The sequence below is a fragment of the Dipodomys spectabilis genome, unplaced genomic scaffold, assembly GCF_019054845.1.
Source record: "Dipodomys spectabilis isolate Male_0828 unplaced genomic scaffold, ASM1905484v1 ptg000157l, whole genome shotgun sequence".
Lineage (NCBI taxonomy): Eukaryota > Metazoa > Chordata > Mammalia > Rodentia > Heteromyidae > Dipodomys > Dipodomys spectabilis.
In genome coordinates, this window is record NW_024870834.1 from 22,607,441 (window position 1) to 22,632,197 (window position 24,757).

At 37.3% G+C, this 24,757-nt stretch overlaps 1 protein-coding gene across 6 annotated transcripts in view; it reads right to left on the reverse strand.

Annotated features, from left to right (window-relative positions):
• Window positions 1-24,757, reverse strand: part of Pcnx1 (pecanex 1) — a 167,411-nt gene that overhangs the window by 100,789 nt on the left and 41,865 nt on the right. For all 6 annotated transcript variants that reach the window (XM_042692870.1, XM_042692872.1, XM_042692871.1 and 3 more), the window contains exons 2-5: window positions 21,350-21,558; window positions 11,552-11,657; window positions 5,114-5,159; window positions 3,684-3,773 (exon numbers count right to left, since the gene is read on the reverse strand). In XM_042692870.1, the coding sequence (XP_042548804.1) occupies window positions 3,684-3,773; window positions 5,114-5,159; window positions 11,552-11,657; window positions 21,350-21,558 (451 nt within the window). The remainder of the gene's footprint in view (window positions 1-3,683; window positions 3,774-5,113; window positions 5,160-11,551; window positions 11,658-21,349; window positions 21,559-24,757) is intronic.

A 24,757-nucleotide genomic window follows, 5' to 3' on the forward strand; every position in this document is an offset into this window, starting at 1 on the left:
CAGTAGAGTGCTAGCCTTGAGCAAAAGAGCTCAGGAACAGCCCTGAGTTCAAGTCTTACAACCACCAACAACAACAACAACAAAACACTACATTTTTTAAGCTCATTAACTTCTTCTACACAGTAAAATGTAGTGGTCAGGTCTAGTTCCTCATGTCCTTTAACCTAGCAGCAGCATTTTGTAAAGATGATCAATCCATTTTCCTTGGAATAGGAATATACATTTTCCGTTTTCTATCTTTCAAGTTGCTGCCACTCAGTCTCCTGGACTTCTTAAACTAGAGCAGCTCAAGCTTCCGTCCTTAGACTTTTTCATTTTTGTATATTTACTCTCTGTTTTGTAGATCTCTTCCAGTTTTCTGGCCGCACAATAACCATCCACAAATACTTGAAACTAGTTCCTCCATCTTCTAGCTAGCCCTTTTTCACAATGTGGATGGTCTACTGTTCTTAGGAAAGACAAGAACGAGGCTAGGCAGGGACATGGTAAGTCCTTCTTTGAAGTGAAGAAATAGAGGACCCACAATCTACATCTTCAGTTTTCTCCTAGTAATCCTGAATCATGACAAAATGAGTACCAACTAACCAACTAACTGCTAATCAACTAATTAAATCACTGGTCCTTTAAATCAAACAAGCCAATGAACCTCTAGTCTCAGTGTTAGTATATTATTACAATTATCTTATTATAATATTATTATGCGACTCTTGCCCCTACCTAGATAGCCATATTCAAGCCAGAATGAACAAATGCCACTAGATGGTGCCAAACCACAGCAGGACCAAGAAGGACTGATCAGAGAGCCAGGCTACCCAAATTCCAAGCCAGAAAAATTCATATGCTTGCTGTTAAGTTTACTATCTTTATAATAATTCCACATTTTACCTGATTAATTTTTTTGTTATTTATACTTTGAAATCGCCTAAATTTAAAACACAAATACAAGACAGGAATCAGTGACTCACGTCTAATAACCAGGCTCGGAATAACCAGGCTCACTCCTAGCTACGACATCTGAGAATCACAGTTTAGCCAGCCCATATAGAAAAGTCTATGAGACTCTTATCTACAATTAACCGCTAAAAAGCCAGAAGTAGAGGTGTGGCTCAAGTGTTAGACCATCAGCCTTCAGCAAAAAAAGCTAAAGGAGAGTGTCTAGGCCCTGAGTTCAAGACATAGTAATGGGGAGGGGGGGCGCCAAAACTACAAGTACTGACTTATTTGAAACGCAGACTTCCCTCTAAACAGGGTTACACGGAGATGATATAGTACTTTATACTAGATATTTCCCAAAATTAATTCTCTACCCCACCCTATGAGCTCCTTACCCTTGAATAAGCTTTTAATTAAAGGGGACCCCATCTTTCCATTGTTTAAGCCCAAAGCCTCAGTCATCTATTTCCCTTACATGGTATATGCAAGTCCCCCAACATATCTTCGTATTGAATTTTCAACAGATCCAGATTATTGTGCAAATCTGCTAACAACTTTTAGTGTTTGCCCCATCTTAATATAGTCTCAACAGTGATTCTGTAAAAGTATAATGCAATCCTCTGGCAGCTCTTTATCTCAGTTGGAATTAAGACTATCATCTAAGATGGTTTCTAAATACTCTATACAATCTAGCCCTCCTCCCACCTCTGCCCAAAATTATTTCTCAAACCCTAATATGCATGCTCCTGCTTTACAGTTTTTTGTTTGTTTGTTAGTCGTGGGGCCTTAACTCTGGGCCTAGGCGCTGTCCTCAGCTCTTCAGCTCAAGGCTAGCGCTCTACCACTTGAGCCACAGCACCACTTCCGGCTTTTTCTGCTTATGTGGTGCTGAGGAATTGAACCCAGGGCCTCATGCATGCAAGGCAAGCACTCTACCACTGACCCACCTTCCGAGCCCTACTTTACAGTTTTTGAGCTTGCTACTCCCTCTGTGTGAAAAGCGATGCTTTGTCCCAGCTATCCTGATGGTACACTTTTCCTTTTCAGGTCTTTGCCCTAGGTGAGCCTTTCCTTAAACCACACTACTTTAAATTACTATTTTCCCAGCCTCTATCACTCTCTATCCTCTACTTCTGTCTACTTACAACATATATACTGACTCAGTAATACAACTCTACATCAGCATTAAGGAAGCCATACAAAAGTAAAAACTGTTATCTGTGCACTAATTTATTTCTAGTACTTGCCAAACATATTAAGTATTAAAAAATAGTTAAGTGGAAAATACATGAAAAAATGTTAGGTGGTGAAAAGCATGTTATAAAACTAGATGAAAGTTATGTAGTAAAGTGACTAAATGATTCCAAACTAAATTTGAATTACAAGACTACCACTTTGTTCCTCTATAACTTTGAGACCTACAGAAGTTCTCTCTAAGCTATAATATACTTATCTATGACATAAGAATAAATAATAATAGAACCAACTTCAAATATGAAGGTTGCGTAAATATACACAAAGTGCTTAAAAGAGGATCTAAACCAAACTAAGAACTATGGAAAAAACTGGCCACTAATAAAGAAATTTTAGTGCTGTATAACCATACTCACTTATTTATATATTTTGTGGGACCTTTCACTCTATTATGTCTGAGGTGGAGAGCAAGAAAGACCCTATGACCTTCAAAAGCTGCCCTTTGCAGTTAAGTGTGCCAAGACTTAATCTGGACAACAGTATTCACTCAGTGAACAAGTGTAGGTAGCTGCAAGGGTAGATTTGTATGTACATAAATCTCAACCTGCCCAATGATGAAGATGATGATGAAGATGATGATGATGATGATGATACTAATAATAATAATTTTACTTGCTTTTGTTCAAGTACCTGTCTATGGTAAGGGGAAGGCATAGAAATGGAAGGCCAAAGGATGAACAAATGCAGCAGTGGTACTCACTAGACACCATGTTGAAAATGAGCTACAGTACTTGTGGGTGGGTATGGGAAGGAAAACTTGGGAGAAAACAGGGGAAGGGTGACATTGTCCAAAAAGAAATGTACTCTAGCTATCTTGATAATCTTCACATTTATTTTAACATATTTTTAAAGACAGGAATAAAAGGTCACAGCCATAAAAAAAATAATAATCTTACTTGTACATGGTACTTTCTAGATATAAAATAAGATAATGAGACACATAACTCCTAAATACACTCACTGGTACCAACCCCTCTAAACCTCTTATTAGAGCATTCTAATGTTGTATATTATAGAGAAGGAAATTATAATTTTCAAAGCCACTGATTCAACTTCAAAAAAAAAGGTTTCCCCATATCAAACAGCGTATTTGTCTCTTTACAGTTGGGGGAGAAAGGAGGGCAAGTGGGAATAGTTCACAAAAGCAAATAATAACAGGGTATAATAATTTCAAAAAAGGAGTTACATACCATTAACAAAATAAGCTAGTAAGAAATGGACTTGAGTATAATATCAAGTTAATGGCCAACCAAAGGAATAGCAGAATCTTATTCTCCATCTCATACTTAACTCTAGGGCACATGTCCATAAAATTTCTCTCTGCATTATTTGACAAAATATGTCTAAATAAATTCAGTAAGACAAAAATACTTATAATGCTGTATTACTAATATCCCAGTAAATTATTATTACGGTATCTTGTGAAAATGTTATGTATTCCATAAATTTATCCTGGTCACTGCATCATATGTCACTGGAAAGCTTAATGTTCTTACCTTGTTCTTCGCTTCCTTCCTTACAAAGACTAGAGCTCTGGCCCAGACTTAAACTGATATCATCAGAAGTCTTAGCAGTATCTATATCTCCTATAAAGAGAAACATGTAAGGACATTATATTAAAAATAAAAGCTAGTGTGACGAAACCAAGAAAGAATATCAGGAATGTAGTAAATATGTATCATCTAAAGTAGTTTCTGTATATCAAGGATTAGTGTAATGGAAGATACACTCATTCCTTCATTAAGAAATGTCATGAACTGTGAGAGCAGATAACTAGTCTCATTATACACCAAAATTACATACCAGTAGTATGGAAAGCTTCATCATGCCAACTAATAAGCTCTTTCTTTACATAGCTCATACCTGTAATCCTAGCTACTCAGGAGGCTGAGATCTGAGGATGGTGGTCCAATTCCTCAAAGCCAGCCAGGGCAGGAAAGTCAGTGAGACTCTTATCTCTAATACACTACTCAGAAAAGGCCAGAAGTGGCAATGTGGCTTAAGTGATAGCAGACCAACCTTGAGCTCAGGGACAGAGCCTAGGCCCCGAGTTCAAGCCCTATGACTAGCATTAAAAAAAAGTAGATTTTAGGGCTGAACAAGTGGTTCAAGTGGTATCGCACCAGCCAATGAAGCAAACCAAGCAACTGTGAGCCTGGAGTTCAAACTGGTTTTTAAAAAAAGTACATTTTTTTTTCTTTAAAAAGAAATAAAAATGACATGATAACAACTTGAAATAACAGAATTTTACTTTTTTGGAAAAACAAACTAAAAGGTTATAAAGCAAATGTAGTATGAATTTAATTTAAAACACATGTAAAGAACAAAAGAAAAAAGACTCGCCCTACATTTAGTGTCTCATTTATGTTTAGATTTAAATTTTTCTCATCAAATTAATTTTCCATGACTCTTACCTAAACTTATAAAAAGTATTTTCCTTCATGCAAGAAAATTTTCTTATAGATCAAAACTTAAAAGGTGTGAAATATTACCGGTCAAATACTTGAGAGATTTAGATGATGAAAGCATAACACAATTTAAATTAAGCAACCCTTAAAAAGATAGTAATTTCAGGGCTGGGAAGGTGGCTCAGTGGTAGAGCGCTTGCCTTGCATGCCTGAGGCCCTGGGTTTGATTCCTCAGCACCACATAAGCAAAAAGAAAAAAGCCAGAAGTGGCGCTGTGGCTCAAGTGGCGCTGTGGCTCAAGTGGTAGAGCCCTAGCCTTGAGCTGAAGAGCTGAGGGACAGCGCCCAGGCCCAGAGTTCAGGCCCAGGACTGGACCAAAAAAAAAAAAAAAAAGATAGTAATTTCACCTATCAATTCAGGAATAATTCTTTTATTACATTTGAATGTACACCAGTTATACTTATCAACCAAAAAAGTAAAGAAAGTCAAAAGCAATGCTCAAATTAGATCATGTGTACCTTTAATAGTTGCTGCTGTCCCAAGACGAGAGGAACCAGATCCAATCTGTAAAGGTGTGAAAAAGAAAACGGATTAAAAGATTAGCTATTTGCCATTAACCATACATAGTAGCAAGTCTATCAAACACAATTGTTATATTATCTAAAATCCTATCAGTAGCCTATCACTCAATTTTTACTAATAATAAAAATCACTTTCATCGGTAATATCACGTAATATGTTCTATCACAGGCATACAACCTATTTGCTGTGGTACATACTACATTATACAGATGTGCTAAGCTTCTGGAACTCCTCTGAATGTTCAAAACTCATTGAGCTTTCAGGGCGATAAACCTTCAATTTCAAGAAACTTGTATCTGTAGACATAGTTCTTGTCATTTCTATATTGCATCAGAAATGTTCATGTAAGACTTTCTATCTGTAATAAACTTATAACTCCTCAGGATGAAGAAGTTACAGGGGACAATATACAAAAATGTAACAGAGACAATATGTCTGTCGAACTGTTAGCATATTAATAATATGCACTAATAATTCCTTAGTTCCAGGATAGGAATTACTTCTCTATAAATGGTTAGAACAAAAAGTAAGTAAATAAATAAATAATTGCTGAGTGCAGGTGGCTCACACCTGTAATCCTAACTACTCAAGAGGCTGAGATCTGAAGATTGTGATTCAAAGCCAACACAATCAGAAATATCTGTGAGACTCTTAATCTCCAATTAACCATCAAAAAGTCAGAAGTAGACCTGTGATTCAAATGGTAGTGTATTAGCTTTGAGTGAAAAGGCCAAAAGACATTTCACATGCCTTGAGTTCAAGCCCAAGGACTGGTATCAAAAAAAAAAAAAAATCCTTTATTTGCAATAATTAGTATATGTCTAGGTCAAGCAGAAAAGGTCAAAAGCTATGTACATATGATCATATAAGATGATGCTAAGTGAAATGAACCCCAAGATAGGGACACAAGTGGTTTTATCTTACTGTTGTTTTTAGTGTATTTATAATGTGCTACGTGATTTTTCTGTTTCTTTTGTATGTTCTTTCCCCATGATATAATCCCTGTTTTCACTGTATTTGATTCCGGTGTGCTGTATCTTGTATATACATTTTTCTAATTTGGGGACGGGAAGGGAAATAACAAAATGCTTAAATAAGGATATAAGCTGACCCACTGTAACAATAAGATGTACAAGACACTATGTTGAAAAACAAACTTTACAATTTGGAGGGCACAGAGGGAGGAGTCAAGGAGGTGGGAGGGAAGGAATGGTAAGGGACAAACAAAGGGGGAGGTAAAAATGCTTGATAGGAAATGTACTCATTACCTTATTCATAACTGTAACCCCTCTGTACAGTATCTTTACAATAAAAAATATATGCAAAAAAAACCCAAAACCCACAAGTTAGAAAATTAAGTTCAATGCTGAGCATTTAGTGCTTACATTCAAGATGATACACTTTCCTAAAATTTCATAGCTGAGGCTATACCTAGCAAGATCCTATCTCAAAAATGAATGCATGAATGAACAAAGCAAAGAAATATTTTTATTGCAGGAAGGAAGGAAGGAAGGAAGGAAGGAAGGAAGGAAGGAAGGAAGGAAAGAAGGAAGGAAGGAAGGAAGGAAGGAAGGAAGGAAGGAAGGAAGGAAGGAAGGAAGGAAGGAAGGAAGGAAGGAAGGTCATTTCTGATACTCTGCTAGGCAAGTTTGTAAAAATAACATATTATTTCTCTATTGAGATTGTGGACACATAATTTCCTAGACATACATTTAAAAACAAACAAGTAAACAAAAACATTTTATATACACCCTTCTCAAAACTGAATAAATATTTGCTCTTTTTTGGGGGAGGGGGGAGAGGAGAAAGGGGAAGAAGGCAGTACTAAGGATTAAACTCAAAGCCCTATACATGAAGTACTCTATCAGTTCTTCTTCTGTACCATTCTAATGGCAAAAATTTTGTTCTTAATTCCTTGGTAATATATACCACATTTATAACTTTGATTGCTTATACTACAATTCATAGTCTTTTGAGGGTAACACCAGTCTCTACTTCAGATCAAATTAACTACTATAAAGCATTAAAATATTTGAGGGAAGATAAGAGAAAAAAGAAAATAAAGGAGATGAACAAAAGAGAAAGTTTAGGTGAAAAAATACAGCAATAGAAAAATGCAGAATATAGAAAAGAAGCAAGATAAAAGTAGCATGAAGAATAACAAGGACTAAGATACAGTCATTATGTCCAAGTTGACTATTTGGTCCAGAAAACACTGACATAAATAATTGTGACAGTAGATAGTAAGTGGTAACATATCCACCAATAAATGAAAAAACTTAACTCCATGTTAGTCTCTCTACACAATATTTTACTGGGTCAATCTTTTCAGTGTTGTTGGTTTTGTTTTCTGGGCTTGTTTGTATTGTTTTGTTTTGTTGGTGGTACTGAGGTTTGAACTCAGGCCCTTTCACTTGCTAGGCAGGAACTCTACTACTTGAATAAAGTTCCAGCCCCTTCAATCTCTCTAAAGAGTAATACTAATTATGTCCATCATATTTTTCATAATAAGCAATATAAAATAAAAAGAATCAGGTGCCAGTGACTCATGCCTATAACCCTAGCTAGTCAAGAGGCTGAGATCTGAGGATCACAGTTCAAATCTAGCCTGGGCAAAAAAGTCTATGAGACTCTTACCTCCAGAAGTGGCACTGTGGTTCAAATGGTAGAGTGCTAGCCTTGAGCACAAAAAGGTTCAGGGACAGCGCCCAGGCCCAAAGATCAAGCCCCAGGATCAGCAAAAAAAAAACAAAAAACAAAAAACTAACATCCATAAAGTGCAATAACCTCCATATTTACCAGCTCCCCTATGACCTAGCAATCCCACTTTTGGGCATTTACCCAAATGATCAAAACAAGACCACACTAAAGCTACCATCACAACTAGGTTTATTGCAGTATTATTTACCATAGCTAAGATAGGGAACCAACCCAGATACCTCTAAGTAGATGAATGGATCAAGAAAATGTGGTATATATACACAATGGAATTCTATGCCTGAATCATAAAGAATGATATTGCCCCATTCTTGGAAAAAATTGTATTAAGTGAAGTAAGCCAGGCCCAAAGAAACATAGGTCCCATGGTTTCCCTTATTTGCAATTACTAGTATATGACTGAGACAAGCAGAAAAGCTCAGATAAGTTGATGTTAGGTGAAATGAACCCCAAGATAAGGATTCAAATGTTTTTTCTTTCTTGCGATTGTTTCTAGCATATTTATAAGATGATTTCTTTGTTGCTTTGTATGTCCCTCTCCCACGGTATAACCTGTTTTCACTGTATTTGATGTTGGTATAATTTGTGGAGGTAAGGGAAAAAACAAATTGTTTAAATAGGGATACAGGTGGACCCATTGTAACAATGAGATATATAAGACATTATGTCGAAAAACAAACTTTACAACTTTGGCCAGGCTGGGGAGTGGAGGGGGAGATGGGAAGGGATGGGAAGGGGAAACAAAGGAAGAGGCAACAATGCTTGATAAGAAATGTACTCATTACCTTGCCCATGTAATTGTAACCCCTCTGTACGGTACTTTCATAATAAGAAAAAAAGTTACTATTTTTTGGGGGGGAGCGGGGGGGGGGGGGGGCATGGGGCTTGAACTGTGGGCCTGGGTGCTGTCTCTCAGCTCTTCAGCTTAAGGTGAGCGCTCTAGCACTTGAGCCACAGTGCCACTTCTGGTTTTCTGGTGGTTAATTGGGGATAAGAGTCTCATGGACTTTTCCTGCCCAGGCTGACTTTGAACTGTGATCCTCAGATCTCAGCCTCCTGAGTAGCTGGGATTACAGGTGTGAGCCACAGGCACCCAGCTTAAGAGTTATTATTTTATAAAGGAAATTTTACTTAGTATGCTATATATTTAGTGCATGTACATATGTTTTAAATACATGCAAGAGGAGAGGAGACTTTCACTAAAACAATTATGGGGTCAGTTCCAAAAGAAATGGTGCCTAGAACTCACCACTACTATGCTCTTTTACCCTACCTTCTACAAAAAAAAATAATAATTTTTTAAGGCATGACTCTCCAAAATATCCCTGGAAAAATGAAGGATACCTTCCTAGTGTAATCTGATATTTTCTACATTTGTTAACAAAAAGGCCAAGAATATAAAACATGTAGCCGTATTTAAGGATTAAATGATTTCATATTCTATTACAAGAAACTGAGAAAAGCACATGGTTTTTTAAAAAACCAACAACAAACACCCCCACAGGATAGAGGATACTGGTAACATTTTTTCAAACAAGGATTGTAAAATCTAAAAAGTTTCAATGTGCCGGGCTCGGGTGGCTCATGCCTGTAATCCTAGCTACTCAGGAGGCTGAGATCTGAGGATCACGGTTCAAAGCCAGCCCAGGCAGGAAAGTCTGTGAAACTCTTACTTCCAATAAACCACCAGAAAACCACAAGTGGCGCTGTAGCTCAAGTGGTAGAGCGCTCGCCTTGAGCTGAAGAGCTGAGGGACAGTGTTCAAGCCCAGAGTTCAAGCTCCAGGACCGACAAAAAAAAAAAAAAAAACAGAAGAAAAGTTTCAACGTAATTAATGTGTCCAACATAATACTTTTTCATAATATTTGTTTCTTCACTTCCGGTTTTCTGGTGGTTTATTGGTGAAAAGAGTCTCACGGACTTTCCTGCCCAGGCTCGCTTTGAACCGCAATCCTCATATTTCAGCCTCCTGACTAGCTAGGATTACAGGCGTGAGCCACCAGCACCTGGCCCTTCACTTTTTATTTTTAACACACTAATATCTCCCATTCTATCAGTTTATGATGGAAAGGATACAAATTTAAGGCCCTATTTGTTCTGTTCTATACTCAAATCACAACTGAAACCAGTCACTACTATTCACTTACTTGAATTGTGAATCATGAAATTACAATTTAAATAAATACTAATCCTCTATCAAGATATATCACAAAATAAAATACTTCTGATTTATAAAATATGCCATTTTAAATAATACTGGCCTTATATAATACAGAGCAACATATAGAAGAGTTGAACACTATGATATAAAGCCAGGAAACTTAGGTCTGCTACTTTTTTGTTAAGAAAAGGACCAAGTCCAATTCCACCTCTAAAGTTTAATTACATAGATAATCAGCAATCATTAATGAAGGTCACTTTGCACAAGGCAATATATTACACAGGAGAAACAGGAAAATCTACTTCTGTAGAGGCTTATAAACTACCATATACTACCAAAAGCAAAGAACTGAGATAAACAATAAGGGCCCCATCTGCCAGAGAATGCGTCAACCATAGGTCTTTACCACAGGTAGACTATAATATCCTTGAAAATTTGAAGAATAGCGGGAAATTTCAAGCTTAGTTACAGTTAAGCCAGAGTATAAGAACTAAATCTTCCACTGGATCAGAAAGGAAGAAACAGGAAGTATACTTTCAATCCACAAAGTTATGTATATAAAAACAGGAATGCTGGAGTGAAGAAATCCCAGAAACAAGGTCTAGACTAGACCAGGATAGAAATCAGCAATTTCTCCTGCATAATGATCACTGAATTTCACAGCTACACAAAATTCTCCCAAGGTTTCCTTTACTTTAACTAGTAAAGATGTCTGTTAAGAAGACAAGCTGAAATAGCCATTTGGACAAGTGAGAGAACTTTAGTGGAAGAGCCAAGGTTAGACACAATGAGAGCAAAATCTGTAAATTACTCTCAGCAAAGTGTAAACATTATATAGCAGAAAAACAATAAAAAGCATTAAAAGAAGATCTACACTCTACCTGTTACTTTATCATAACATTTCCTCAATTGGTTCATATGGATTTTTTTGCCAGGCTTTTAAACTCTCATAGATATCTGTACCATTCTAATATAGATAACATGAAGACAAATAATAAAGCAAGCTAGAAACTAAATTTCTAAGGCATTCAATCCAACTATGTTGATTCATTACAACTATATGTAGGTTCTAAATAGGTATTTATATAAGTACATGTAAATATGTACTTATTAACATGAAAACTCAGTTAAAATAAAAATATTAATAAAGATGATATAAATTTTTTAAATGGTCATCAGAAAAATAAACATCACTCAATGAGTCATGACATAATCCTAGGAGTCTGAGATCTGGAGAATCAAAGTTCAAGGCTAACACAGGAAGAAAAGTTCCCCAGACACCATTTCCAAAATAATAAACAAAAAAGCAGGCCTAAAAGCAGAAGTTAAGTGGTTGAGTGCCAGCCTAGCAAGCCAGAGCCCTGAGTCAAACCCCAAAACTGCAAAAATAAAAATAAAAAGATAAAACATGAGCTGATTGTTATAGACCTGAGAATTAACTCATATTACCTCAAGGGAAAAAGGAAAAGACAAAATAAAACTGCAAGGTTCCTACCTGGTTGCTTGGATCAAGCCCAGCATAAGAATTTCTGGAACTGCAACCAACTGGAGGGGTGGCCTCTCGAATAAATTCAGACATTTCAATCCCTCCACCAGGATCACTGGGTGAAAAAATAAAATTAAAAAAGATAGAATAGTTATCATTATTCTGACATCAATTATTTTAAGTTATTCTGACACCAACTATTTTAAGTATTTTGAGTAAAACTAAATGTTCTGACTTTTAAAAGTAGGGAAGCAAAATACGATAATTCTTCATTTGCACATTTGAAAGTTGGAACTTTTTAATAACCACATCACATGCTCTTACAAACTGTTTATACCCAATCCAATATCAGAAAGTAGCCTTAAGTATAACTATAGCATTATAAAAATATCATTACTTGGGTCGTAAAACTACTCTTGCAAATAAATTTTGCCCTTTGCCTAGAGCAAAATGAAATTGGCCAAATATAAACATAGAAAGTAATCAGATATCACATTAAGTGATGTCTCTATGAGATAAGTCTATGACTAAGCTGCATGACACAATGATGAAGTACAGAAGAACAGTCATCCTGGTTACACCATTTGTGCATGCATTTTTTTAAGTAAACAGAACTCAATTGGGATACTGTTGTACAGAACTGGAAATCTAAGAATTAGTGTTTGCTAAGTTAGTAGGTGAAACCTAAAAAAGTAAAATGATGCTATGCAACAACAATAGGCATTAAATACTAGGGTTAAAGAGCTAGTAAAGCCCATCTTGAATACTTAGAAACAGTGGAAACCCAGAATTGGGAAAAGAGAAACAATAAATCTCACCAAATTTCAAAATATTAGAAAATATTATGTAATGTTTCCATGGAAACATAACTCTTAAAACAATTTATAATCCTGCCAGGTACCAGTAGGCTCACATCTGAAATCCTAGCTACTCAGAAAGCTGACATCTGAGGAGCCTAGTTCAAGCCCAGTCCAGACAGTAAAGTCTGAGTGACTTTTGTCTCCATTTAACCACCAACAAGCTGGAAGTAGAGCTGTGGTTCAAGTGGTGGAGTACAAGCCTTGAGCACAAAAGCGGAGACAGTACTCAGGCCCTAAATTCAAGTTTCAAGATTGGCACAAATTTTTAAAAACCTTATAATCCTAGGCCAGATGTCCGTGGCCCACGCCTATAATCCTAGCTACTCAGGAGGCTGAGATCTGAAGATCGTGGTTCAAAGCCAGCCTGGGCAGGAAAGTCCATGAAACTCTTATCTCCAATAAACCACCAGAAAAAAAACGGAAGTGGCGTAGTAGCTCAAGTGGTGGCTCAAGTGGTAGAGCGCCTTGAGTTGAAGAGCTGAGGGACAGCGCTCAGGCCCAGAGTTCAAGCCCCAAATGTTTTTATTTACCCTATTTACCCAAATGTTTTTATTCATTTTACCAGGCATATAAAGTACCCCATTTTGTAAATACAAGGTAGAAGTTTTAGTACATAGGCTGGATATTATAAAGACATAAACTGTCTTGCCACTCATCATCTAATATACCTCCTTATTAACCAAAAAAAAGCTATCAAAATTCTTTTTTTTTTTTTTTTTTTTTTTTGTCGGTCATGGGGCTTGAACTCTGGGCCTGGGCGCTGTCCCTCAGCTCTTCAGCTCAAGGCGAGCGCTCTACCACTTGAGCTACAGCGCCACTTCCGGTTTTCTAGTGGTTTATTGGAGATAGGAGTCTCACGGTCTTTTCTGCCCGGGCTGGCTTTGAACCGCGATTCTCAGATCTCAGCCTCCTGAGTAGCTAGGATTACAGGCGTGAGCCACCGGCGCCCGGCTTTTTCAAAATTCTTATAAACCAACCTGCTCATCCCAAACTGTTGCTACAGGATTCTGAGTAATGCTAACTCTATCCCCTTAGGCTTAGGAGAGTTTTATCTCCTCACCAAAGTCATTAGAGCCAACTTTTTGGTCACTGAGATTAATTCTAAAATAAGCACAAACCCCAAACTTAAGCTATTGTAAACTGGGTTAGGAATGTCTATGCAGACTTAAAGCCTAGAGCAGCTACAGCCTTCTTACAACCATAAGAGCCTGTACAAAAAGCTAACAGAAGAGGACTTTGATAAAAGGAGGAAAGCAGAGCCACGAGCTGATTGTTTACACCTCTGCATCCTGACATACCTAAAGCCTCCTCCTCTGTTTCCCCTTCCCATCCTCCCCCCGTGCCCCCATCATTCCCCCCCCATATTTTTATTTATAAAGAGAAAACAGCTGGGCGCTGATGGCGCACACCTGTAATCCTAGCTACTCAGGAGACTAAGATCTGAGGATTGCAGTTCAAAGCCAGCCTCATCAGGAAAGTCCATGAGACTCTTATTTCCAATAAACTACTCCAAAAAGTCAAAAGTGCAGCTCTGGCTAAAGTGGTAGAGCGCTAGCCTTGAGCACAAAAAGGCTCAGGAACAGCGCCTAGACCCCAGAGTTCAAATTCCAGGACCAGAAAACACACATACACACACACACGCACGCACGCACGCATGCACTTTAAAAATTAGTTAAAATTTAATGGTCAATTCAATGCACAAATGCCCATGTGTAAATGGCAAATGCTAGTTTAACTGTTCAGTGTTAACTCATACAAGCTATATAGGCTATCTTGAGAATATTTTTTATGACTTGGCCAAATAACAGTTTAAATCACTATCACCACACCAAGTTATAGATGATAAATAACCAGCATTGTTACTGTGATTGCTGCTCGAATGCATCCTCTTAGCCAGACTACAGGAACAAAAGGATAGAGGGCAAAACAAATATGAAAGAATTAAATATGTAACATCACAGAAAGGATCAAGAGTCTTCATCTTGTCTTATTTGTATGTGTATCAATTTTATTGACATATAGTTCAGAAATCTTACAATTATAATTCAGTGATTTTTAGCATATTCGTAGTTGGGAAAGCATTATTATAATTTAGAACATTTTACTGCCTCAAAAACTCTTTTAGTCGGGTGCCAGTGACTCATGCCTGTAATTCTAGCTACTCAGGAGGCTGAGATCTAAGGATAGCAGTTCAAAGCCAGCCCAGGCAGCAAAATCCGTGAGACACTTACCTCCAGTAAACCACCAGAAAACCAAAGTGGCTCTTGAGTTCAAAGCTAGCGCTCTACCACTTGAGCCAGAGAGCTAAGGGAAAGCACCCAGGCCCAGAGTTCAACCCTCATGACCAAAAAAAAACCCAAAAACCCAAAACCTCTTTTAGCCATTGTTCCTTCACCCTTTCCACCCTCCCAGAAGTAGCCAACCACTCACTCTGTATGTTTCATAGCAACAGAATTATATAGTATATAATCTTTAGTGACTGACTCCTTTCTCTTACCATGTTTTCAAGGATCCTTCACATTGTACTGCACAATACTTGATTCCTTTTAAAGGCTAAATTATATTCTACTATATGAATGGACAGCATTTTATTTATCTAGTAGTCATAGGCAAGACTTGTCTACTTTTTTACATACTTCTCTGTCTAGTTCAAAATTGAAAAGTAAACATCAATATCTAGAACAGGGTTTCTTAACCTTGGCCCTACTGACGCCCTGGGGCCACATAATTCAAGATGTAAAGGACTGCCCTATGTATGTTAGGATAGCTAGCAGAATCCCTAGTCTTTACCTCTCTAAGCACTAGCAGCATCCCCCACTTGAATCTATCTCCCTCCACTGCCAAATGTCCAGAGAGGCAAAAATCATCCCTAGGGGAAAAACAATGATCTATATCCAATATTGGCCAATGGCCAACATCAAGTGGACAGAAAGTGGTATTAAAGAAACAAAAAAAGACCAAGGAAAAAGGGGACAGTGCTACTATTTTAAGAATTCTCTAATAAAATTTCCATACTTTGCTCTTCTCTTCACAAGGATTTGGTCACAAGGTCACACAGAGTTTTCTGCTCTACCTGGCTTTAGACCATAATCCTCCAGATCTCAGCCTCCTGAGTAGCTAGGATTAGTAATGTGAGCCACTGGTTCTCAGCTTGTATCTGTCTTTGATGTCAATTTTTGTAAGATTTTTACATGTAATATACTTACATTACATGTAACCTTGTGACCTATCAGCCAACCTGAGGTGGCCTAAATATAGCTAAGCATGTGAATGGCTTTTTAAGGATTCTTTTTTGTAATTAGCAAGATGTCCAGATTTTTAGCAATGGAGATTTCAGCACATACCTGGAAAGTATAGTAGTTTATAATTCTCAGAAGCAAAGTGGTCTACTGCAGTAAGCAATACACCAAATTCAGGGAATCTCTACCTCTATGCCTTAACTTCCCCATCTGTTAAAAAGAAAAAAACCAGGTACAGGGAAAGGCCGAAAAGCAGAGGGGTCTAATCTAAATTACAGTGGAGATTTCATAAACTAACTGGTTATTTGCTACTCATGTTCAATTTCTGTTCAGAAACTTTACTGAGTCATTATGTTGCAAAGTCTATAAATCTAATTTAGAGTGTAATGCTCGGAAAAAATATGGATAAATAAAAACAAAGTCCTTAAACAGAATAAATCTCTCTCAGGAAACTTAACATCATGTGGTCTAAATGGATCCTTAGTTTATAATATTACAAGTGTTATTACAAGTGTGGTCTATCTCCAAAATATTTGCATTTAAATCCTTAAATTCAGTGCCCTAACTTCTCCAGAAGCTTTAAAAATGTACAATATACATTGAATCATTGTCTATGATAAAAATTCAAGCATTTTTAACTGATGTACCATGCAAGAAAAATCAATGAAAACCATAAGGCTCAAGCAATCCTATTATATTCATTCATTCTTGCAACTGACTGATTGTTCATTGTACTAAGCATAATGATTTTATACATTTTCCTGTTCATTTCTTTCCTCAGAATAGATTGTAAGACTCACAAGTAGTAGGGTGAGGAAGAGGAGATATCAATAACAAAAACCTACAGCAAAGTTCTTAGCTTAAGTGTGAAACTTTAAAACACTTTTTTTAAGATTATAAAAAAAGGAAAGGATATACAACATGCTTTTTCAACTTAACCTGGTGTTACAGTCATAGCCAAAGGAAAAAATTAAACAAGATGAATAAGGACGAGAATGGAAGAAATAAAACTGTCATTTGCAAAAAATCAAGAAATAACCTCTAAACCAAGTATCAGTTTAATAAAAATTGTTGGCTATGAAGTAAACTATATGTAAGAGAGAAATAAACAAAATGTAATTTTAAAGTATTTTCGAATAGAAGAAAAATTATAAAATAATTTAGTAAATTATCTTAAAAATGATAAATATTTTGCTGAAAATCTGAAATTCAAAGTAATTGGAGTGATTTAATATTGAAATGATATAAACATTCAGCAGAAATTCAAAGAAATTGTAATAATAATATTGAATTTTTAAAGACCTTTCCTTGTAAATTTTAAAGTTTATATCAAAAAACAAAAAGCCAAAATGAGAAAAGTTGTGCCCCCAAAAAAACAATAGAGAAGGTTTTCCCCACAAGCCACTGTCACCCATGCTATAAAGCTAGAACAATTAAAACAGTGTGATAAGGAAGCAGGAACAGACACCAGATCTGCCAAACACAGAAAAGAGCCCACATACTACTGTATATGGAAACTTAGTTAATGGCAAAGAGAATAGTGTAGATTACTGAAGAAAACAAGTAGTTGTTTATAAAGAAAAATGAAGTCTGAGTTCATATATGACACTACCAACTAAAATAATTTCTGATAATACTGAAATCTAAATCTAATAAAGAAACATGAAATCTTGAAGACAATATGGAAGGGTTTTTTTCCCCAATTTTTATGTAGGAAGTAATTTCCTAAAACACAGTAATTCTATTTAAGATGAAAATTTTTATTAAATTTAACAATGTAGGCTAATCATAAGAAACCATAGGAATAGCAAAATGACAAGTCACAAACTAACTAGGTTATATTTGTAATGTATATAACTAATAAAGTAACAGTGTGACATTACAATTTTGCCATTAATAAATCAAAAAACAACTTCAGGTCCTGTACCTGTAGGTTCAATCAAACATGGATCAAAAAAACAAAACAAGCCAGGCGCTGGTGGCTCACGCCTGTAATCCTAGCTACTCAGGAGGCTGAGATCTGAGGATCCCGGTTCAAAGCCAGCCCGGGCAGGAGAGACCATGAGACTCCTATCTCCAATAAAACCACCAGAAAACCGGAAGTGGCGCTGTAGCTCAAGTGGTAGAGCGCTCGCCTTGAGCTGAAGAGCTGAGGGACAGCGCCCAGGCCCAGAGTTCAAGCCCCACGACCGAAAAAAAAAAAAAAAAAAAACAAAATAAAAAGATCTGTACTAACAGACATAGTTTTCTTATCATTACTCCTAAACAATATAGTACAACTACTACTTACACAGCATTACACTGTATTCCATATTGTATGTAATCTATAGATGGATGGTTGATAGTATACAGAAGTGTATCAACGAGTAAATACTTTACCACTAAATACTTGAGGTAAACTTTGGTGTCAATAGGCTGCCATGAAAACAATTCTTAGCAGATACCAGAGGCACAATATATTACATGTAAAAATCCTTCTTTTTTTTTTTTGGTCGGCTGTGGGAGCTGAATTTTGGGCGTGGGTGCTGTCCCTCAGCCCTTCAGCTCAAAGGTGGCACCCTACCACTTGAGCTACAATGCCACTTCCAGCTTTTTTCTGCTAATGTGGTGCTGAGGAATTGAACCCAGGGCCTCATGCATGTGAGGCAAACACTCACCACTGAGCCAACTTCCCAGCCCCGACATGTAAAACTCTTACAAAAATTGACATCAAAGACAGACAGAAGCTGGGAGCCAGTGGCTCACGCCAGTAATCCTAACTACTCAGCAGGCTAAGATCTGTAGGCATAATCTGGAGGATTATGGTCTGAAGCCAGCTAGGGCAGAAAAATCCATGTGATTCCATCTCTAAGTAACCAGAAAAATGCCAGGCTAGAAGTGTTCAAGTAACAGAGCATCAGTCATGAGCAAGAAAGCTGAGTGAGAGCACAAAGCCCTGAATTCAAGGCCCAAACGTGCACAAGCACACATGCACACACGCACACACACACCAAATACAGAACAGACCACACTAAAAAATAGTGGCATAGGAAGTGGTGCTGTGGTTCAAGTGGTAGAACACTCGTCTTGAACTGAAGAACTCAGAGACAGCGCCCAGGCCCAGAGTTCAAGCCCCATGACCAACCAAAAGAAAAAAAAAAGTGGTATATAAATAAAAAATGTTGTAAACCAAGAGAAAGTATTTGATACTGAATATAAAGAATTAACATTCTACAATAAATGTTTTCTCTAAATCAACAGCAAAATTACTACCAATGGGAAAAATACAAGTCACAGAATAACATATGATAAATAATAATATTAAATAAGAAAAATAATTATATAATGGCAACAAGAAAAATACTTCTAATTCGCTAGTAATCTAAAAACAAAAACATTAAACATTGAGGCATCTATTACAATTTTGTCCAAATATTATATACTCAGGGTTATCAAACTGCTCATCACAATAATTAAATGGCAAAACTATTTGAATCTGGGAAATATGGTCATTTAAAAGAAAAGTGAAGGGCTGGTAAAGTGGCTCAGTGGTAGAGCGCTTGCCTTGCATGTATGAGGCCCTCAGTTCGATTCCTCAGCACCACATAAGCAAAAAGAAAAAAGCCGGAAGTAGTGCCGTGGCTCAAGTGGTAGAGCATTAGCCTTGAGCTGAAGAGATGAAGGACAGCGCCCAAGCCCAGAGTTCAGGCCCCATGACCAGACCCAAAAACAAAACAAAACAAAAAAAAAAGAAAAGTGAAGTCCTTAAACTTAAAAAGCTTGTAAATGTAAACAGATAATTAAGATAATTAATATTACAAGAGTAAAATACTTGCTTAATGAACAAACAAGGTAATCACATAACAGATGAGAAGGAACATAATGTTTGTGTGTTGGTCCTAGGGCTTGAACTCGGAACCTATGAGCTGTCCCTGAGTTTTTGTGCTCAAGGTTAGCATTCTACCACTTAAGCCACAGGTCCAATTCTGATTTTTTGGTGGTTAACTAGTGATAAGGTATCAAGGAGTTTCCTGCCCAAGCTGGGTCTGAACTGAGAGCCTCAGATCTCAGCCTCCTGAGTAGCTAAGATTACAGGTATGAGCCACTGGTGCCACTTGAGAACAAATAAAATTGAAAAGGATAAACAAAGGTTTCCAATGCACTAGAGAATGCACAGGAATAATTACATACCTAAACAGAGGACATCTATTTCTCATTATGTTATGAACACCTTAAGTCACTGATATCATACTGAGTAGAATCATGACACAGTGGTTTCAAAGCATGGACTCTAGAGCCTCAGCCTTTGGGATTGCTGAACCTTTCTCACCTTGGTTTCCACAACTGTAAATCAGGAAGGCTGAAAGCACCTACCCTGCAGAATTGTTTTGAAGACTGAATGAGTTTAAATAGATGTCAAATGTTCACATAAAATTTGAGACTTATATTAGTTATACCTATTATTTCTGTAAGGTCACAAGAAACTTCTGTCTCTAAATAAAATAGATCCCTCTGTTGAAAAGACAAAGTTGGTGAATCCAAGGAAATATATTACAATGTGACTAAGCTACGTGTGAATACTTCAGCTGAGTCTCCAGGAGATGACTTCTACTCAGTCACAAATTCTAAAAAGTTAGCCTCATAAAGTTTGAGGACAGTTTTCCAAGATTAAGAATATACACTGAGAGAAGGGGAAGGATGGGGGGATGAAGGACAATGATGAAAGAAAGGGGTGGTAACAATCAATATGTACTGCACTTTTAAGCTGAAATGTTGAATCGTAATTCCTTAAGGTAATTTTTTAAAAAGAATATAAATTGAACTCATAAATTAATGTGAATTGAAGCCCCTTTGTTTTTTGTTTTTTTGGGAGGTCCGGTCGTGGGGCCTGAACTCTGGGCCTGGGGTCAGAGTTCTCTACTTGTATATTTATATATTTGTTTATATGTGTATGTGTGTGTGTGTGTACACGTGTGTGTGTGTGTGTGTGTGTGTAAGTGTATGTGAGTGTGTATGTGTGTTGTGAGTTCAGGGACTTGAACTCTGGGCCTGGGCTCTGTCCCTAAACTTATGTTCAAGGCTAGTATTCTACCACTTGAGCCACAACTCCACTTCCAGCTTTTGGTGGTCAATTGGAGATAAGAATTTCACGGACTTTTCTGCCCCAGCTGGCTTTGAACTGTGATTTTCAGATCTCAACCTTCTAAGTAGTTAGGATTACAGATATGAACCAGCTAAGATTAAAGGCCTGAGCCACCAATCCCTGACTATTTCTTAAGTGCTGAGACTTAGATAACACGTTTCATTATTCTTTTTTTTCTTTTTATTTATTTTTTATTGTGAAAATACTGTACAGAAGGGTTACAATTACATGGCAAGATAATGAGTACATTTCTTATCAAGCATTGTAGCCTCCTCCTTTGTTTCCCCTTCCCATCTCTTCCCATCCTCCCCCTGCAATCCCCCTGTTTCATTATTCTTTAGGCTGTATTTCCTTGGCTTTTGGTCTTGGGTGTTAGTAACCACGTAGCTTAGTTTAGTAATGAGACCAACGATACTTATTTCTCAAACATACCAGTTAGTCTTGCCCTAGTATTAACTCTGTCATCATATCTACAGTGGTAAAGACTTGATATTGCCTTAAAAACCATATAAAAGTAATAATCACAGTACAGTAAGTACGTTATCATAGACATACCATATACTACAGAGTAAACAGGTTTCCTTACCTTGGTCCATTACTGTCTTTTCTTCTTATTGAACAGTTGCCTTGTTCAGCTTTGGCTCGCTGATCAGTGAACTCATTTGCACGCCTATCTACAACTTCTCCAGCATCAAGAGCTCTGTGTAGTCGATAGTTGACCATCTTCAGAACAATGAAAACAGCAGCTACCACAGGACAATAAACTGCTACTATAATCATGGAAGAAGGAAGGGCCTTTAAGAGAAAGAAAATAAAAACAAAACATTAAGAATATGTTTTATTCAACTAGAAATGTGAATCTAAAACACGGTTACATAAAAAGGCAATTATGCTACTAGTGGGAAATTGCAAAGGTTAAGACTTCAACACCCAATATAAAAGCCACTGGCTATGTGGTTATTGAACATCTGAGATATAGCTTAATATGCAATGAGAACAAAGTAACACTACACTTACTGAATTTTCAAAGACTCAATATGAAAAAAAATATGAAATACCCCAAATGGTTATGTTGACTATTTGTTGAGAAAAAATTTAGGTTAATATTTCTAATACTTTCATTTTGTTTCTTTTGTCCTACTGTGGCCCAGATAGTTAAAAATTATTTTGCTGATATACAGTCAATGTCACAGAGCTAAGGTATTACATTATTTATAGTCTCTATCCTAACTTTTACTTAGGATACAAACAGTGTGCTCCAGAAAAGTGGACATTAAAACTTAGAATGGTCTTAAAACAATAACTATAAAAGCAAATACAACACAGGTGATAGTCTTATTTTAAAATACTTAAATGTTTATGAAACTCAAAAATTATAGCCTTCCCAGCTATGTTTGGAGATAGTTATAAGATTTCTACATTTAAAAGTATGAGAGCCTGAAAAATCCAAGCTGTTGAGACCCCAAAATGATTGGGAGTTTGGAATGTCTTCTCCCAACACACTCTCCAAATGCTGAGAGTTTTCCTGGAAAGGTCAATCAGTCCTGGCTTAACAGGAACTCAGATTCTACCCAGAACTGTGTGGGAGCCTAAGGGTAGACTTAGGTTTACACAAATTGTACACTGTTTACTGTTTAGCTCTCCTTCCCAGAATAAGCAGGTCACTTTGACCCTGAACAGGTGGCTCACGCCTAAGATCCTACCTACTAAAGAGGCTGAGGTCTGAGGATTGTGGTTCAAAGCCAGCCCAGGCAAGAAAGTCCATGAGACTCTAATCTCCAATTAACCACTAGAAAACTGGAAGTGGCATTGTGGTTCAAATGGTTGAGCGCTAGCCTTGAACTGAAGAGCTCAGGGACAGTGCTCAGGTCCAGAATACAAGCCCCACGACTCACAAGACAAAAGAAAAGAAAAGAAAAGGAGAAAAAAGAAGAGAAAAGGTTGCATACCTCTAGTATAAATATTTGTACACAAAATATTGTTGAAGTTTGTATCTTACTTCCTTGCATAAGACAAATAAAAACTTTGGTTAATGGAACTTTGGAATCTGTTAAAATCGGAAGGCTACAGGTCCCCTGGTCCCCCAAACCTCAGTGGCATGGCCCTGTCTCCATTTTTGTGTTGCTCCCTGTCTCACTGGGTCATGACAGAAAAGTTAAGAGTTTACATGGTGGAGAATGAGCAAAATGTGAAGAAAGTCAGCAAACATGGTGGCATAATTCCCAGATAACAGTGGACTACAGAAAACAAGTATTACTGTTGCTTAAGTTCTGCCCTGAAGATCCATCAGGTTCTAAGGAACAGCACCAACAGTATTGTCACAGGAGTTTAATCAGTTGATCGCTGTAACCCATCTGAATTACATAACCCACTGCTCTGAGTATCTGCATACCAGGACAAGCCTCTAGTCATTTCAGTTTCTGATTACTTTTCTTCAGGCAACATCTGTCCTCACCTTTTAAAACTTGTTATTACAACGAATAAGTAGCTTGATATTTTGGTTTGACTCACATACTTCAGTTTTCAGTAAACTGATATAGCACCATTATAGTGATCATCTCTGTAGTCCTGACCCAAAACAATTAAATGTAAAGGGAATCAAGTCTCTAAAACTATTAGTATTTCTTGGTTACAAACAGTATTACTAAAAAATTATACTATTTGAATTCTCCATAAAATTTATCACACTTCGGTTAATTCATTTTTAAACACTTGCATACTGCCTAACATGATTACTTATAGACTTATGGGCACATTCTAAAGACAGGTCAAAGTCCAACAAAATCAGCATCAGGAAGATGTTTCAAGAGGTGGTGGGGGATGAAGGGGAGAGAATGCAGTCAGTCAAGAATTCACTGCAGGGCTGGGAAGGTGGCTCAGTGGTAGAGCACTTGCCTTGCATGACTGAGGCCCTGGGTTCAATTCCCCAGCACCACATAAGCAAAAAGAAAAAAAAAGTCGAAGTGGTGCTGTGGCTCAAGTGGTAGAGTGCTAGCCTTGAGCTGAAGAGCTGAGGTACAGCTCCCAGGCCCAGAGTTCAGACCCCACGACTGGACCCAAAAAAAAAAAAAAAAAAAAAAAGAATTCACTGCATACCACAAAATTAAGAAAAGGGAAGGGGTGGGTCAAAAAGGGGCAAGAATGGTGTAGGGGGCCAACACTGACCTGCTTTGTTAATCTGTACCTCCTCTGTACATCTACTAAAGATAATTTAAAAAACTAATTATAGCCTGCCAATTAAAACACACACACACACACACACACACACACACACACACACACACACACACACACACACACACACACACACACACACGAAAAGAAAAAAGAACACACCATGCATTCAAAACAGCCAGGCACAAGTGGCTCATAGCTGTAATCCTAGCTACCTAGCAGGCTGAGATCTGAGGATCATGGTTCAAAGCCAAAACAGGCAACAAAGTCTTTAAACTCTCATCTCCAGCTAACTGCTAAAAAGCCAGAAGTGGAACTGTGCCTCAAATGGTAGAGAGGCAGTCTTTAGTTTAAAAACAAAAACAAACAAACAAACAAAAAAAACAGCTTAAGGACAGTGCTTAGGTCCTGAATTCCCCATACTGGCAAAAACAAAAAAGAAAGAAAAAAAATTACCCAGAATCAAGCAATATATAAATTGATCACAGTAAGTCAGGCAATATGACTGCAGACCCATCATCATCATATCTGAAGATGAAGTAACACAGAACACCAGAGTAGCAGGCTCAAAGACCACCCTACTTGGAAGATAGGGTCTCAGGGCCACTTTCAGAAAAGAATGCAAAGCTCAAGTGACCCCCACTTTCATGATGAAAATCATCCCAGATGTAGCTCCAGATGTCACTTGTTTTCCTAAAACACAGCCTAAGCCATTTGAAATGATCACCAAATTAACTTGCAAAAGGAAACCTTAAACTACAAAAACTGAAAAGGTCTTGAAGAGCTAGGCAGTTCAGAACACAGACAGTAAGTTTTCTTT